At 42.1% G+C, this 16,946-nt stretch overlaps 2 protein-coding genes across 4 annotated transcripts in view; both read right to left on the reverse strand.

Annotated features, from left to right (window-relative positions):
- Positions 1-16,946, reverse strand: part of LOC121535098 (glycogen debranching enzyme-like) — a 55,182-nt gene that overhangs the window by 18,650 nt on the left and 19,586 nt on the right. For all 3 annotated transcript variants that reach the window (XM_045206255.1, XM_045206253.1, XM_045206254.1), the window contains exons 9-16: positions 16,267-16,369; positions 16,064-16,161; positions 15,500-15,639; positions 14,811-14,998; positions 14,461-14,584; positions 13,131-13,294; positions 12,581-12,682; positions 11,649-11,804 (exon numbers count right to left, since the gene is read on the reverse strand). In XM_045206255.1, coding sequence (XP_045062190.1) covers positions 11,649-11,804; positions 12,581-12,682; positions 13,131-13,294; positions 14,461-14,584; positions 14,811-14,998; positions 15,500-15,639; positions 16,064-16,161; positions 16,267-16,369 — 1,075 coding nt within the window. The remainder of the gene's footprint in view (positions 1-11,648; positions 11,805-12,580; positions 12,683-13,130; positions 13,295-14,460; positions 14,585-14,810; positions 14,999-15,499; positions 15,640-16,063; positions 16,162-16,266; positions 16,370-16,946) is intronic.
- LOC121535097 lies at positions 530-2,153 on the reverse strand. Its single transcript, XM_045206256.1, has 2 exons — positions 1,727-2,153; positions 530-1,639 (listed from the first exon to the last, which is right to left on the reverse strand). Exons 1-2 carry the CDS (start codon positions 2,061-2,063, stop codon positions 1,365-1,367), a joined length of 612 nt encoding a protein of 203 aa, XP_045062191.1. The 5' UTR covers positions 2,064-2,153; the 3' UTR covers positions 530-1,364.

Raw genomic sequence — 16,946 nt, forward strand, 5'->3', positions numbered from 1 at the left:
CGCAATTGGAACAGCAGTTTATTTTATTGAATAAAAAATAAAAATAAAGTTTTTTATTTTTATTTTTTTTTATCATCTCGCGGGCCGGATTAAACCCGTTTGCGGGCCTGATCCGGCCCGCAGGCCGTACGTTTGACACCCCTGTCTTAGAGGCTTACCTAGAAAGACTCACACCTGTAATTGCTGCCAAAGTTGATTATAACATGTATTGACTCAGGGGTGTGAATACTTATGCAAATTAGATATTTCTGTATGTTGTGTAGATGGGTGAGAAAAAATCTATTTAATCCATTTTGAATTCAGGCTGTAACACAACAAAATGTGGATTAAGTCAAGGGGTATGAATACATTCTGAAGGCACTGTATCTGCACATATGTGACGTAGTACGCAATTCTCTGGGAACACTTTTGGCTCGTGAGTGCTACTTTCAGAACTACTGGCAAAAAAGTATACAAAAGTACAGAAGAATCTCTTTAATGTTTAACAATTTTTTTTCTCTGAAAAATATATTATTTTATCAATTAAATAATGTTGCCTATTGCATTTACAACACAACAGTACAACAACAAATCAAAATACCCCAAAAATAACTTGAAACATATGTTTTAAATGCAATATATTTTTATTACTATTCTAAAGAAATTAAATTACAAACAGAAAATGGAAGTCTTCAAAAGGTGACAGTCTCCATGTGATCTCATTTGGAGATGTAATATCTGCAGCTTTTATTCAATATCACTTGGTTTAAGAAGTAGTCCTCAGTCTTAATTGACGCAAACCTCAGTGAGCCCAGACTGTGTGTAGCAGGGCTTCTCGGTTGCCTCGTAGTTGGATGCCTCAGCATTGTCAGATACAACTTTGGCTAGCTTGGTGTCGAATGGGTTCAATGCCACCTGGATGGCAGGCTCAGAGTCAGGCACAAGGAAGTTATCTGGGATGCTAGGCAGAGGCGGCTCACACTCTCTCAGGCTGACAGCACTCTTTCCAGGTCTCTTTTCCGACTCAGATTTGTCCTTAGTGGAGATGAACTCCTTTGACTTCTGCAACTCTTTTGCAGAATCGTCAGAAATGGGGGCACACTGTGGTGTGGATGATGCTTGTTTCAAACCAAACCGTGAAGAGATGCTCTCCCGAACTCTGGATGCCAGTGTCTGTGGTTCAGCGGTGGCTGGTTCCCTTTTCTTCAACCTGGCAGTGGCAATAGCATCAGATCGCCTTCTAGCCTCCTTGGAGATTCTCACAGCATCATAGAGAACCACTATTACGATGAAGCCATAGAAAACAAGCCACAAAATCAGGTTAACCTTCACAAGTGGCTCGGAGTAAGAAGGGTCAGTCAATATGTTGACTCTGGGTTTGATCTTCAGGGTGCTCTTCTGAGCTTTTGGAGCTGGAGCCTGAAAATTTCTTTGAAGACGTTGTTGTCACCTTGCAATGCTTTTTGCTTGTAAGTCTGTAGATAAGGAATAAGTTTCTCCACAATCATCTGTGGGACTTTAGCTTTACCTGGGAAAGTATCATCTTTCATCCTCTGAAGTTGTTCCAGCATCTGGTCCACTTGCACCATTTTGGTCCATTTTGCAACATTGGGGATGTCCTGAACAGGGTGGTCCTTCACTGGCATCAAAGGCCTGTGCTCTGGAACAGAAATCAGGGGCTCTACAAGCTCCGAGGGCTCTTTAGAATTTTTTGAGGAATATCCTTTTGTCAACTGGCCCACGTTACCTGGAGAAGAATCGTCTTTCACCCGTAAACTCTCAAGTTGTTCCAGCAATGACTTAAAATGGGTCTCTTTTGTAGCATCAGGGTTGTTCTGAACAGAGTGGTCCTTCACTGGCATCAACAGCTTGTGCTCTGGAACATAAATCAGGGGCAGGGACTCTACAAAGTCCGGGGGGTCTTTGACATTTTTTGAGGAATATCCTTTTGTCAACTGGCCCACGTTACCTGGAGAAGAAACGTCTTTCACCCGTAAACTCTCAAGTTGTTCCAGCAATGACTTAAAATTGGTCTCTTTTGTAGCATCAGGGTTGTTCTGAACAGAGTGGTCCTTCACTGGCATCAACGGCTTGTGCTCTGGAACAGAAATCAGGGGCTCTACAAAGTCCGGGGGGTCTTTGACATTTTTTGAGGAATATCCTTTTGTCAACTGGCCCACGTTACCTGGAGAAGAATAGTCTTTCACCCGTAAACTCTCAACTTGTTCCTTTTTGTAGCATCAGGGTTGTTCAGAATAGGGTGGTCCTTCACTGGCATCAAAGTCTTGTGCTCTGAAGACACCAACACATTTGCAGCAACAGGCGAAAGGAGACAGAAAATAACAGCCAACAATAACATCTTCATGTTGCACAGCCCACCCTTCTGGGAGAGCTGTGCCATTTGATTAAAGAAATCGTCTTTCAAAAGTAGGCAGTACAAATTACAAGTCAAACTACTAGTTGGCTAGCTGTGCTTTGTAAAAGTGAATTGGGTTTACTGTTCACTGTCAAACATACACAAGATATGGACACAACATGATGTAATAGAAGAATCTGATTATTACATTTACATTTACATTTTAGTCATTTAGCAGACGCTCTTATCCAGAGCGACTTACAACATCACGTGTTCCAGAATGTTGTAACCTGCTCCTCATTGTATTCATTAATTCAGATAATTCATTAATTCATCTCTTTGGATACATTTGGCAATTAGTTTGACGTGCAGTCCCTGTCCCTAAACTGCTTTCTCCTACGACTTTGGCAAATGCCCCCGTGACCTACAGCTCCTCATATACTACCAGGTCATGGTAGTATCTACACTGGTGCTGGTGCTTGCGATGACCCAGCTAATTATGAGCTTTCTGACCCAGGGAGTGAGACACTTTTTGACCTTCCTCATGGCCCGCACTGCCCCCCTGGAAACCAAATGTTTAAAAACATGGTACTTTGGTGACTAAGAAAGTATTTTTTAAACCTCTCACTTTGGGCTGGATGCTTCAATGTCTAGTTCATACATGCATAATCTGAGGGAAGAATTACTGTTCAGAGAGAGAGAGAGAGAGAGAGAGAGAGAGATGACTTGTTGCACATACAGTGCCTTCAGAAAGTATTCACACCCCTGACTTTTGCCACATTTTGTTGTGTTACAGCCTGAATTTAAAATTTATTAAATTGAGATTTTGTGTCACTGGCCTACACACAATACCTCATAATGTCAAAGTGGAATTATGTTTTTCAAATGTTTTACAAATTAATAACAAATGAAAAGTTGAAATGTCTTGAGTCACTAAGTATTCAACCCCTTTGTTATGGCAAGCCTAAATAAGTTCAGGAGTAAACGTTTGCTTAACAAGCCACATAATAAGTTGCATGGACTCTGTGTGCAATAATAGTGTTTAACATGATTTTTGAATTACTACCTCATCTCTGTACCCAACAAATACAATTATCAGTAAGGTACCTCAGTCGAGCAGTGAATTTCAAACACAGATTCAACCACAAAGACCAGGGAGGTTTTCCAATGCCTCGCAAAGAAGGGCACCTATTGGTAGATGGGTAAAAATTGAAAAAGCAGACATTGAATATCCTTTTGAGCATGGTGAAGTTATCAATTACACTTTGGATGGTGTATCAATACACCCAGTCACTACAAAGATACAGGCGTCCTTCCTAACTCAGTTGCTGGAGAGGAAGGAAACCGCTCAGGGATTTCACCATGAGGCCAATGGTGACTTAAAAACAGTTACAGAGTTTAATGTCTGTGATGGATGATGGATCAACAACATTGTAGTTACTCCACAATACTTACCTAATTGACAGATTGAAAAGAAGGAAGCCTGTACAGAATAAAACATATTCCAAAACATACATCCTGTTTGCAACAAGGCACTAAAGTAATACTGCAAAAAATGTGGCAAAGCAATTCACTTTTTGTCCTGAATACAAAGCGTTATATTTGGGGGAAATCCAATACAACAAATTACTGAGTACCACTCTTCATATTTTCAAGCATAGTGAAGCGTTATATTTGGGGGAAATCCAATACAACAAATTACTGAGTACCACTCTTCATATTTTCAAGCATAGTGGTGGCTGCATCATGTTATGTGTATGCTTGTAATCGTTAAGGACTGGGGAGTTTTGCAGGATAAAAAAGAAAGGGAATGGAGCTAAGCACAGGCAAGATCCTATACAAAAACCTGGTTCAGTCTGCTTTCCACCAGACACTGGGAGATTAATTCACCTTTCAGCAGGACAATAACCTACAACACAAAGCCAAATCTACACTGGAGTTTCTTACCAAGAAGACAGTGAATGTTCCTGAGTGGCCGAGTTACAGTTTTGACTTAAATCTGCTTGAAAACCTATGGCAAGGAACGGTGTTTCCTCCGACACATTGGTGCGGCTGGCTTCCGGTTTAAGTGGGCAGGTGTTAAGGAGCGCGGTTTGGTGGGTCACGTTTCGGAGGACACATTACTCGACCGTCGCCTCTCCCGAGCCCGTTGGGGAGTTGCAGCAATGAGACAAGATTGTAATTGGATCGCAATTGGATATCACGAAATTGGGGAGAAAAAGGGGGTAATTTTTTAAACAAATAAAATAAGAAATATGGCAAGACTTAAATGGTTGTCTAGCAATGATCAACAATCAATTTGACAGATCTTGAAGATTTTTTAAAATAATAATGTGCAAATATCGTACAATCGAGGTGTGCAAAGCTCTTAGAGGTTTACCTAGAAAGACTCACACCTGTAATTGCTGCCAAAGGTGATTATAACATGTATTGACTCAGGGGTGTGAATACTTATGCAAATTAGATATTTCTGTATGTTGTGTAGATGGGTGAGAAAAAAATCTATTTAATCCATTTTGAATTCAGGCTGTAACACAACAAAATGTGGATTAAGTCAAGGGGTATGAATACATTCTGAAGGCACTGTATCTGCACATATGTGACGTAGTACGCAATTCTCTGGGAACACTTTTGGCTCGTGAGTGCTACTTTCAGAACTACTGGCAAAAAAGTATACAAAAGTACAGAAGAATCTCTTTAATGTTTAACAATTTTTTTTCTCTGAAAAATATATTATTTTATCAATTAAATAATGTTGCCTATTGCATTTACAACACAACAGTACAACAACAAATCAAAATACCCCCAAAATAACTTGAAACATATGTTTTAAATGCAATATATTTTTATTACTATTCTAAAGAAATTAAATTACAAACAGAAAATGGAAGTCTTCAAAGGTGACAGTCTCCATGTGATCTCATTTGGAGATGTAATATCTGCAGCTTTTATTCAATATCACTTGGTTTAAGAAGTAGTCCTCAGTCTTAATTGACGCAAACCTCAGTGAGCCCAGACTGTGTGTAGCAGGGCTTCTCGGTTGCCTCGTAGTTGGATGCCTCAGCATTGTCAGATACAACTTTGGCTAGCTTGGTGTCGAATGGGTTCAATGCCACCTGGATGGCAGGCTCAGAGTCAGGCACAAGGAAGTTATCTGGGATGCTAGGCAGAGGCGGCTCACACTCTCTCAGGCTGACAGCACTCTTTCCAGGTCTCTTTTCCGACTCAGATTTGTCCTTAGTGGAGATGAACTCCTTTGACTTCTGCAACTCTTTTGCAGAATCGTCAGAAATGGGGCACACTGTGGTGTGGATGATGCTTGTTTCAAACCAAACCGTGAAGAGATGCTCTCCCGAACTCTGGATGCCAGTGTCTGTGGTTCAGCGGTGGCTGGTTCCCTTTTCTTCAACCTGGCAGTGGCAATAGCATCAGATCGCCTTCTAGCCTCCTTGGAGATTCTCACAGCATCATAGAGAACCACTATTACGATGAAGCCATAGAAAACAAGCCACAAAATCAGGTTAACCTTCACAAGTGGCTCGGAGTAAGAAGGGTCAGTCAATATGTTGACTCTGGGTTTGATCTTCAGGGTGCTCTTCTGAGCTTTTGGAGCTGGAGCCTGAAGATTTTCTTTGAAGACGTTGTTGTCACCTTGCAATGCTTTTTGCTTGTAAGCCTGTAGATAAGGAATACGTTTCTCCACAATCATCTGTGGGACTTTAGCTTTACCTGGGAAAGTATCATCTTTCATCCTCTGAAGTTGTTCCAGCATCTGGTTCACTTGCACCATTTTGGTCCATTTTGCAACATTGGGGATGTCCTGAACAGGGTGGTCCTTCACTGGCATCAAAGGCCTGTGCTCTGGAACAGAAATCAGGGGCTCTACAAGCTCCGAGGGCTCTTTAGAATTTTTGAGGAATATCCTTTTGTCAACTGGCCCACGTTACCTGGAGAAGAATCGTCTTTCACCCGTAAACTCTCAAGTTGTTCCAGCAATGACTTAAAATTGGTCTCTTTTGTAGCATCAGGGTTGTTCTGAACAGAGTGGTCCTTCACTGGCATCAACGGCTTGTGCTCTGGAACAGAAATCAGGGGCTCTACAAAGTCCGGGGGGTCTTTGACATTTTTTGAGGAATATCCTTTTGTCAACTGGCCCACATTACCTGGAGAAGAATAGTCTTTCACCCGTAAACTATCAACTTGTTATTTTGTAGCATCAGGGTTGTTCAGAATAGGGTGGTCCTTCACTGGCATCAAAGTCTTGTGCTCTGAAGACACCAACACATTTGCAGCAACAGGCGAAAGGAGACAGAAAATAACAGCCAACAATAACATCTTCATGTTGCACAGCCCACCCTTCTGGGAGATCTGTGCCATTTTGATTAAAGAAATCATCTTTCAAAAGTAGGCAGTACAAATTACAAGTCAAACTACTAGTTGGCTAGCTGTGCTTTGTAAAAGTGAATTGGGTTTACTGTTCACTGTCAAACATACACAAGATATTGACACAACATGATGTAATAGAAGAATCTGATTATAACATCACGTGTTCCAGAATGTTGTAACCTGCTCCTCATTGTATTCATTAATTCAGATAATTCATTAATTCATCTCTTTGGATACATTTGGCAATTAGTTTGACGTGCAGTCCCTGTCCCTAAACTGCTTTCTCCTACGACTTTGGCAAATGCCCCCGTGACCTACAGCTCCTCATATACTACCAGGTCATGGTAGCAGTGGCGGCTCCTGAAAAAATTCTCAGGAGGGGCAATTTTTCTGATGATTTAGGTGACCTACACACATTTTTAAAAAGATATGTCCAGCAACAACATGAAGACAGGGGCAGCATATAAGTCAATACCAGAAGCATTTATTGACTGATCTCAAAAGTGTTGGCTTACAAAAGCAAAATAAGTTATCACAGTAAAAATAATCAAGGGTGTTCTTTCACATTCCTCAACACTGCATAAACAATATGTATGGCTTTGTAAAAATGAACAACCATATTCTGGCCAATTGTATAGATTTGTAAATATGAACAACCATATTCTGGCCAATTGTATAGATTTGTAAAAATGAACATGAACAGATTTTTTATTTTTTTGAATGGCAGTACCTTTCAAACATGTCTGCTTGCAGTAAGGTAGCACTCACAAGGTGGCCAGAGAAAGAGAACCTTTCTTTGGTGTGATCCAGGATGGTGTTGCAGACCTCTTCAGACAGCCTCTGCTTCTCCTCTTCTCTCAAAGCTGTTCTGGGTCTTTTGGCTCCTGTTGCTTCTTGCAGCTGCTGTTGAGAGGAGTCCCTGAAGGCAAACAGACCAATGTGTTTGTTGGCTTTGTACAGTATTGTTGTCTATGTGATGCACAGGTATATGCAATGTATCCATGTATAGTACAAATACTTCAGTTCCACTTAAAATGGGCAGGGATGCATAAAGTCTTTAGTGTTTAAGTTAGCCTTTGTGTCTCACATAGCCTGGATGTTCAGCACAGTATACAGTGGTGCTCATAAGCTTATGATCCCATGCTAAAGTTGACTAAAAAGAGGAATAAAAAAGAAAAGAAAATTGGTGTCCTTAAAGGTTGGATTTTCCAACTTTTTTTAATTAAGTCATTAAGATCAATTTCCAAAAGATGATTTTTTTATTTTTTATTCCTCTTTTTAGTCAGCTTTAGAATGTGTTCATACACTTATGAGCACCACTGTACAGTACACATAGTATATAAAATAAGATAGATTACACCACTGGCCATATATAATGACAATAATGTAATTTCAAACACAAATGCAGTCTCCTTTCATGCATACATTTTCAAATAAAGCTCTGCTTTGAGAAAGATCGAATGATATTGTTTAATCTTTATCTTACCTTATGGCCTGCACACTGCTTGCGAAGCTGTCGAGGGCACGTTTGATAAAGACAGCATCGATGTCCTTATTCTGTAGCTTCTGGTACGGTGGGCTGGTCAAATGAACCCAATGAACCCGTCCGGATGGCTTCAAAACATTCTATGAGGTCGTCTCGATTCTCGTAGACAGTGTTCACGACTCTGCTGTTGCTAACCTCATCGTTGTGGCGGCGGACAGCTAGCCTGTATCCCTCATCCAGTTGAGTGGCAATATTCACTCTCACCAAAGCAGACAATCTCAAACAGCTATCAATGTGGGTCTTTGACAGCTCATTTTTCTTAATCTTTTCTGAAAGATGGTGCATGTCGGTTACACCAGTCGCTGTCCAAGCGTTGCGGTCTGCCGTTCATGGTTACGTTGCGTTACGTATGACGAAAGCGCGTAAGTGCAAGCCCTCAGACACCCATAGAGAATGTATTGAAAGCTCAGAAATTTGAAAAAAATTATTTTACATTAGAGGCTATGAGAGACTTCTGGGCGATTTTCAACCTGACTGAAATCGCCCCAAAACGGGCGGGGACATTTGAAGCACGACTTTAGCCTGATTGGACATTTAGTGGCTGGCAGATCAGACGTGAACACTGAACTACTGTTGCCATGATATAATTGATTAGAAAAAAAATCCCTTCCTTTTCCCGTTTGGCAGTGCGTCGCCCATATCGCCCTATTGAACACACCGCCCATGCATGGTAGTATCTACACTGGTGCTGGTGCTTGCGATGACCCAGCTAATTATGAGCTTTCTGACCCAGGGAGTGAGACACTTTTTGGCCTTCCTCATGGCCCGCACTGCCCCCCTGGAAACCAAATGTTTAAAGACATGGTACTTTGGTGACTAAGAAAGTATTTTTTAAACCTCTCACTTTGGGCTGGATGCTTCAATGTCTAGTTCATACATGCATAATCTGAGGGAAGAATTACTGTTCAGAGAGAGAGAGCGAGAGAGAGAGATGACTTGTTGCACATACAGTGCCTTCAGAAAGTATTCACACCCCTGACTTTTGCCACATTTTGTTGTGTTACAGCCTGAATTTAAAATTTATTAAATTGAGATTTTGTGTCACTGGCCTACACACAATACCTCATAATGTCAAAGTGGAATTATGTTTTTCAAATGTTTTACAAATTAATAACAAATGAAAAGTTGAAATGTCTTGAGTCACTAAGTATTCAACCCCTTTGTTATGGCAAGCCTAAATAAGTTCAGGAGTAAACGTTTGCTTAACAAGCCACATAATAAGTTGCATGGACTCTGTGTGCAATAATAGTTTTTTCTTTCAAAATCATCTCGCGGGCCGGATTAAACCCGTTTGCGGGCCTGATCCGGCCCGCGGGCCGTACGTTTGACACCCCTGGTGTAAAGGAAAGAATGAATGGGGCCATGTATCGTGAGATTTTGAGTGAAAACCTCCTTCCATTGGCAAGGGCATTGAAGATGAAACGTGGCTGGGTCTTTCAGCATGACAATGATCCCAAACACACCGCCCGGGCAACGAAGGAGTGGCTTCGTAAGAAGCATTTCAAGGTCCTGGAGTGGCCTAGCCAGTCTCCAGATCTCAACCCCATAGAAAATCTTTGGAGGGGAGTTGAAAGTCCGTGTTGCCCAGCGACAGCCCCAAAACATCACTGCTCTAGAGGAGATCTGCATGGAGGAATGGGCCAAAATACCAGCAACAGTGTGTGAAAACCTTGTGAAGACTTACAGAAAACGTTTGACCTGTGTCATTGCCAACAAAGGGTATATAACAAAGTATTGAGAACCTTTTGTTATTGACCAAATACTTATTTTCCACCATAATTTGCAAATAAATTCATAAAAAATCCTACAATGTGATTTTGATTCTGCCTTGAGATCATTGACAAGATCCTCCCGTGTAGTTCTGGGCTGATTCCTCACCGTTCTCATGATCATTGCAACTCCACAAGGTGAGATCTTGCATGGAGCCCCATTGGAGGGAGATAGACGGTTATTTTGTGTTTCTTCCATTTGCGAATAATTGCACCAACTGTTGTCACCTTCTCACCAAACTGCTTGGCAATGGTCTTGTAGCCCATTCCAGCCATGTGTAGGTCTACAATCTTGTCCCTGATATCCTTGGATAGCTCTTTAGTCTTGGCCATGGTGGAGAGTTTGGAATCTGATTGATTGATTGCTTCTGTGGACAGGTGTCTTTTATACTGGTAACAAGCTCAGATTAGGAGCACTCCCGTTAAGAGTGTGCTCCTAATTTCAGCTCGTTACCTGTATAAAAAGACACCTGGGAGCCAGAAATCTTTCTGATTGAGAGGGGGTCAAATTCTTATTTCCCTCATTTTTGATATGCGTTTTTCTGGATTTTTTTGTTGTTATTCTGTCTCTCACTGTTCAAATAAACCTACCATACAAATTATAGACTGATCATTTCTTTGTCAGTGGGCAAATGTACAAAATCAGCAGGGGATCAAATACTTTTTTCCCTCACTGTATGCGTGGGAAGCTAACAGCCATTTATGTGTTGTATAGTTTGTTTTTTGGGGATGTCACTTCATGCTACTGTGGGGCAGTAATACATAAGGTGACGAGTCAGGTCATAGGTTAGGTTACGTTTAAAGTAGGGCTGTGACAGTCATGGAATTTTCGATGACTGTAATTGGCCAGCCAAATGACTGCACTCACCATAATAACCGTTAGAATAGCAAAAAAGACACACATTTTCTCCTCTCCTTCGCTCCTGACTGCATGTCCTGCCATAGAAATATAATGAATAGAACGAACATCCCCATTCAAGTCAATGAAGGCATTATGGGTGGACTGGCAGCCATTGCGAGTGTACCCACAGGAGCAAAGTCTTGCATCGCTTTCATCTCAATGGGTGCGTTTCTCTGCTCAGACGTTGCTGACGCCTGCCAGATCTTACAACACCTGGATGGCTATTTTACGTACCTTTCAACCACATCATGGTCGTGTTACGCTGCTCAGACGTTGCATGCATCAACCAATGGTTGTGTGCCCCATCATCGACTGTGCAGTCGGGCACCAGACTGCTATAAAATAAAGTGGTTAGCTGATACGTAAAATACTTATCCAGGCGTTGTAAGATCTGGCATGTGTCAGCAACGCCTGAGCAGAGGAAAACGACCGACATGTTATAGCAATCTGGTGCCCGCAGGGGAATGCGACCAATATCTGCGGTGCCGCTCATGGCAATGTCATCTCGCTGAGTCTACCTTGAAATTAAAGTCAATCTTAATGTGACCCCGCCAAATTCAGAATCTTGACAACCCAATTAGAAAAAAAGCTTGAAAAGCCCATTCGATTTTTATTTAGTTTGAGTTTTTCAAAACAGGTTTGTTAATGATTTAATTTCAGTTTACTAAATCGTTTTTATTTCAGTTTTCATTTACTTCCCAACACACCCACCTGGTTGAAGCCCTTCAAGGCCAGATCCTGGTGCATTTTATTGAGGGCCAGCTTGCCAGCGATAATACCCGTCTTCAGGTTGACCTCCCCGGGGGACGAGGCCTTGGCGTCAGGGTTCCACTTGGGGTAGAAACGCTCCTCCTTCACCACTGAGATCTACAGGCAGACACGCAGAGGTGATGGTCACTAAAGACCATAGTCATTCATCATCCATGGCTATTTACTGTACAATACTACTATAGTACCTACCATAATTCTAAACTTTCCTTTGGCTTTATACTTAAAGGGAAACTTCACAATTTTTCAACTTCATAATCTCCAGCACCACCCCAACATCAACATATTGTGAAAATGGCACATTTCTATGTTTTGTTGTAAAAAATAAGGAAAATAAGTGTTTCCTATGGCATCATCGGTGTGCATCGTGTGATTTTGACATTTACATTTGTACATTTTAGTCATTTAGCAGACGCTCTTATCCAGAGCAACTTACAGTTAAGTGAGTGCATACATTTTTATAAAAATAAAAATAAAATCATACTGGCCCCCCGTGGGAATTGAACCCACAACCCTGGCGTTGCAAGCGCCATGCTCTACCAACTGAGCTACACGGGGCCCAGTGAGTTGTGAGTAGGCATTGCCTACTAATTGCTTACTAATTTTCTACTAATTGGTTGATGATGTCATTGGAAACACTTATCTTTCTCTAGCTTTTTTACTACAAAACATTGAAACACACCATTTTCACATATGTTGATGTTTGGGTGGTGCTGGAGATGATGAATATGAAGTTGAAAAATTTTGAAATTTCCCTTTAAAGTGATTTGAGATATATATAGTGATGCTATAGTGTTGTATATGCATTTAACATATACAAATATCAGGATAAAAGTCATTATGCTGTTATGACCGAGAAAAGGTGTGAGTGTTACCTGGTGGGGCACCATCTCATCATATCCCCTGGTGCTGCCAGAGCAACAGCAGGCCATTGAAACGATGGCAGAGCTGGGGAGCGAGTCGTAAGCAGAGCGAAGCTGGAACATAGACAACAACAAAGGAATTGACACACCCAGGTTTGTGGTGCCCTACTTTTTTTTAATTAGGGGGAAATGTTCCCAGAGAATGAACAGGGACACAGCACAAAGGGGTACCGCTCCACTGCCTCACTGGAGTTTCATATAGCACTGGATTTAAGATTTAAACCCAAAGTTCATACTGAAATCAACCAGGTTCTGACCAGGTTCTATGTTGTTTAACAATATGTATCAATGTACATACTAGCATACCACTTAGAATGCATGGCCAGTATATTTGCTTCATTCTAAGAAGTAGTATGCTAGCTACAGTAGTGTGCATATTGAAACATTGCCTAGATATGTTTTACAGCAATGAACTAGCAATGGCCACTATAATGCTATGCTGTACCTGAATAACGGAAGTCAAGAATAGGCTACCTAAATAGGCCACTTAAGAATAACGTACCTGGATGGGGCACTCGTTGTCGTGGGTGACATCCAGGAACATGGCGTGTGCAATGCTGGGCACCAGGGGCCGGAGGCTGGGCTGGACGAAGGCTCCGACGGGCTCCCCTCCATACCTGTACACCAGCCTGCCCTCCTCGTGACTGTCCCCTGCACTCATTGCCTCTGGAAGGGACAGGTAGAGGGAAAAGAGAGGGAGGAAGGGATTTACAGTTACACCCCTGTATTACTTTGTAGTCTTTTCAATCACATACAATGGTGCCAACACGCAGGACTTGAGAATGCATGTTGATACCATTTTCCTTTCAAAGATGCAGTGATGCATTAACCTGGTCTCAGATCTGTTTGTGGTCCTTTGGTCATTCATGACAACGTCCAAAGGAGTAGACCAAACAGATCTGGGACCAGGCTAGTGGTGTGTAGTCCTACATCTGATGAGCGAGGTAATGCTTATCTTATTTACAAAGACATTGTCCAGGTCCTCGCTGCCCGTAAACAGCTCAGCCACCACATACAGACTGGGCCTCGCCACACGAGCCACATCCAACATGTACTACATGTACACATCCACAGGCCAGTCAACAAGGGGTTAAATCATAGAGAGAGGGTGGAAAGAGGGGAAGGAGGGGGTGGAGGGTTAGGTTGAAGGAGGGAGAGAAAGGATGAATGAGGGGTAGGGAGAGGGAAGAAGAAGTAGAAATGAAGCTAAGCAGGAGAGGAGGTTAGTATGGAGGAGTGATGGGGGTCAAGGTCAAGGTGCAAAAGAAAACATGCCAAAATCCAAAACAGAAACCAAACAGAGAGACAGAAATATGAGAAGAGAACCGACAAAGGGGTGAGGGGGACGACAAAGTATAAAGGTCAAAAGGTAAACGAGGTGTTTAGACCAGGAAGTAAACGACAGGTGATATGTTTAAGGCAAAACATTTTAGCAGATACTATGTAAAGTGAGGTATCAGGAATGATGAGATGAAGGTTGTAAATGGGAGTTATTAGAGAGATGTAGTGAGAGAGACACATAGAAAGAAACAAAAACAGAGATTTAGTGTCGTGCCTAAACAAAACATTTTTGGTAAAACTTTATTTTACAGTCCTAATATAGTACTTGTGTTTACTCTAAAATTATTTGGTAACCAACGATACTTTCCGGTACTTACTTTGAAGAAACAGGTACCAGATGATACAAATTGGTCAGTTTTTCAATTGATCTCAAAGACACCAAAATGTAATTATGTAAGCAAGTAAACACCAGATATGTAAAATAAAGTGTAACCTAGGGTTTAACCCCAACCACTCCAGTGCTTTGTCTACTTCATGTGAACGTCCGGTACCTCTGACAAGACTGGTTATCCCCAGGCGGTTAACAAACACATTATCAATGAGCTCGCTGCCTGTAAAGAGCTCCGCGATCACATACAGGTTGGGCCTGACAGCCCTGGCTGCTGCCAGCATGTGCTACGGAAGAGAGTGGATTCAGTAATTACATTGTTCCGTCCCTTTACAGCGAATGATCACTAACTTTATTCATACATCAAGTGTATCAATTGTTACGTTGGAAGATACTTAAATCGTATTCATTGGCCATGCAGTAACACTATATGGGTTTCATAGAGTGTGGAATGGTATGGGCTACATGGAGTGTAATAACAAACTCAAATGGCTCAGACTGAATGGAATGTACCTCAGCCACGTGCAGGGGGGTGGAGTGACAGTTGTCCAGGCGGACTCCGGCGAAGTGCTTGGCTGTGATCTCTGTGTACTTCTGCATGTGGGCCCACAGGTAGGGGCAGTCCTCGGGCTTGTCGCCGTAGCGAAGCTTGACGCTGTCGCCCCAGCAGATCAGCTCTCTCCTGATGTACACGTTAGAGCCTGGAAAGACAGAGAGGCATTCATTTCTTGACGTTCTCAGGGACTGGGCCTCTAGTAACACTGGGAATGATATTTACATCACACTGGCTCCCCCTTGTGGAAGGATCAGGTTACCACTGAAGCAGCATTGCTATTTCCAGCTTTTTGACTGTCTAAACTAAGCATTCATCTTTACATTCATCTATATCCCTTAGGCTACACATGGTAAGATATCACGCATCTCCAGACTGTTTGCATGTCATTGACCAATAGAGACACGCTGATCTTTGCCCTGATTAAAAAAGTGAGTGTAAAGTATGATCTTCCTTAGCGGAAAGCACTTATTGTAAGTTGATCTGGATAAGAGCATCTTTTTAAAAACTTATAATGTAAAACAATTGACTAAGCACCAACATCAGCAGAGCTGGGGCACAGTGGAGAAGACTGCCAGAAGTGGAGATACTTTTGTTGCTGCCCTATGTGCCAGCCGCGCACAATGGGGAGAAGTGAATGAATGCAAACCTGGCTCAGCAAAGTTTCTAAGAGGGTCGTCTCCCATCACCCAGCCGTTGTGAGCCAGGAAGTGACAGGCGTTGTCTGGCTGGTCCATCATCTTCAGGTCATCCTCCAGGCTCTTCTCCTCGAACGGAAAGGTGAAGTATCTGTCATCACACGCACATTTAATTAGTTGGTTCCATAATGAAATGTGAAAACAAAGGACCCAAATTGTATCTGCATGTGCATTACTGCTTCGGCCCTAAGGAGGGCACTCCTGCTTAAATAAGTTTAGCATGATATAATGTCTTATGTCACGGATGGAACCTTTTTTTCCACTGCCGAGGGTTCAATAAAGTGAATCTGCCTCTTTGACATTACAGTCATAATACTGTAGACCTTGTTTCTAAAGCCATTTTTTGTATTCATGTGAGTGAAATACACTAGGTCATGAAGCCTTTTAACATCTACATACAGTCAGCACACAGCCTACCTTCAAACCCCATATTTTCAGCCAGAATTTAGCTATATATTTTTTTGACGACCCCACTGCACTTCCCCCGACCCCGAGTTTGAATACCACTGGCCTACCTGGTAACAATAGGGTCTTTCCTGGTGACGGGGCCCAGTTTGGGTCCGTGGTCAGCCAGGCGCTCATAAACAACATTTCCCACAATGCAGTTAGTGGCCTGAGTGGAAAAAAAGAAGTAGAACAAAGAATTGTAAAATGGATGGACTACATTATCCAGACACGCATATGGAGCATACCAAAGCTACTGGGGGGGGGGGGCTACCTGCTCCTGGTGGTGTAGCATCTGCTGGTACTGCTCTTTATTGATCTCCTCCAGTCTCCCCCACAGCCTATTACAGGCCTCCAGAATGGCTTGTGTACTGTGGCTGGACAGGGAAAAGGATTGACATGTGCAGGATGAGACTTGGCTTTAGATTTGGGGGTCGATTCAGAATCCACTCAATAAACTGATGTAAAGTCAGGATCATCAACGTTGGCAATCCAAGTAACTAGAGGTTGGGGTGTCAAACATACGGGTCGCAGGACGGATCCGGCCAGCGAGCCTAAAGAAAACGTTTTTTTTCTTTAAAATAATAATAAAAACGTACAACCTCAATCTACATTGAAATTACTAAAACCAAATTGAAACTGTGTATAAATGATAATGGACCTAAATTTATACAGTCTCTTTACTCTGTCCAGCTTGTTAACAATCACCAAAACGAAAGCTAGACAGTCAGGGAGCATTGAAAATTCCCAAACCTATGGACTGTTTTCTGCACATTTTGATGGCAAGGAAATATTTAAAAAACATTGTGCGGCCCTCCATACCTTGTTGAACACGAAATGCGTCCCTTGGGCAAAATAAGTTTGACACTGCTGAACTAGACAGCACACACATCTATAAAGTACCAAACACGCACCAGGGTTGGGGTCAATTGCATTTCAATTCAGGGAGTAACC

The sequence above is a fragment of the Coregonus clupeaformis genome, chromosome 21 (assembly GCF_020615455.1).
Source record: "Coregonus clupeaformis isolate EN_2021a chromosome 21, ASM2061545v1, whole genome shotgun sequence".
NCBI lineage: Eukaryota > Metazoa > Chordata > Actinopteri > Salmoniformes > Salmonidae > Coregonus > Coregonus clupeaformis.

Bases quoted from the DNA above. Each gene is read 5' to 3' on its own strand.
- LOC121535097 (XM_045206256.1), bottom strand. From the start codon at position 2,063: ATGCCAGTGAAGGACCACTCTGTTCAGAACAACCCTGATGCTACAAAA. The intron at 1,640-1,726 runs GTAACGTGGGCC...TTTCTGTTCCAG, and splicing joins GAAAGACGATTCTTCTCCAG to AGCACAGGCCTTTGATGCCA.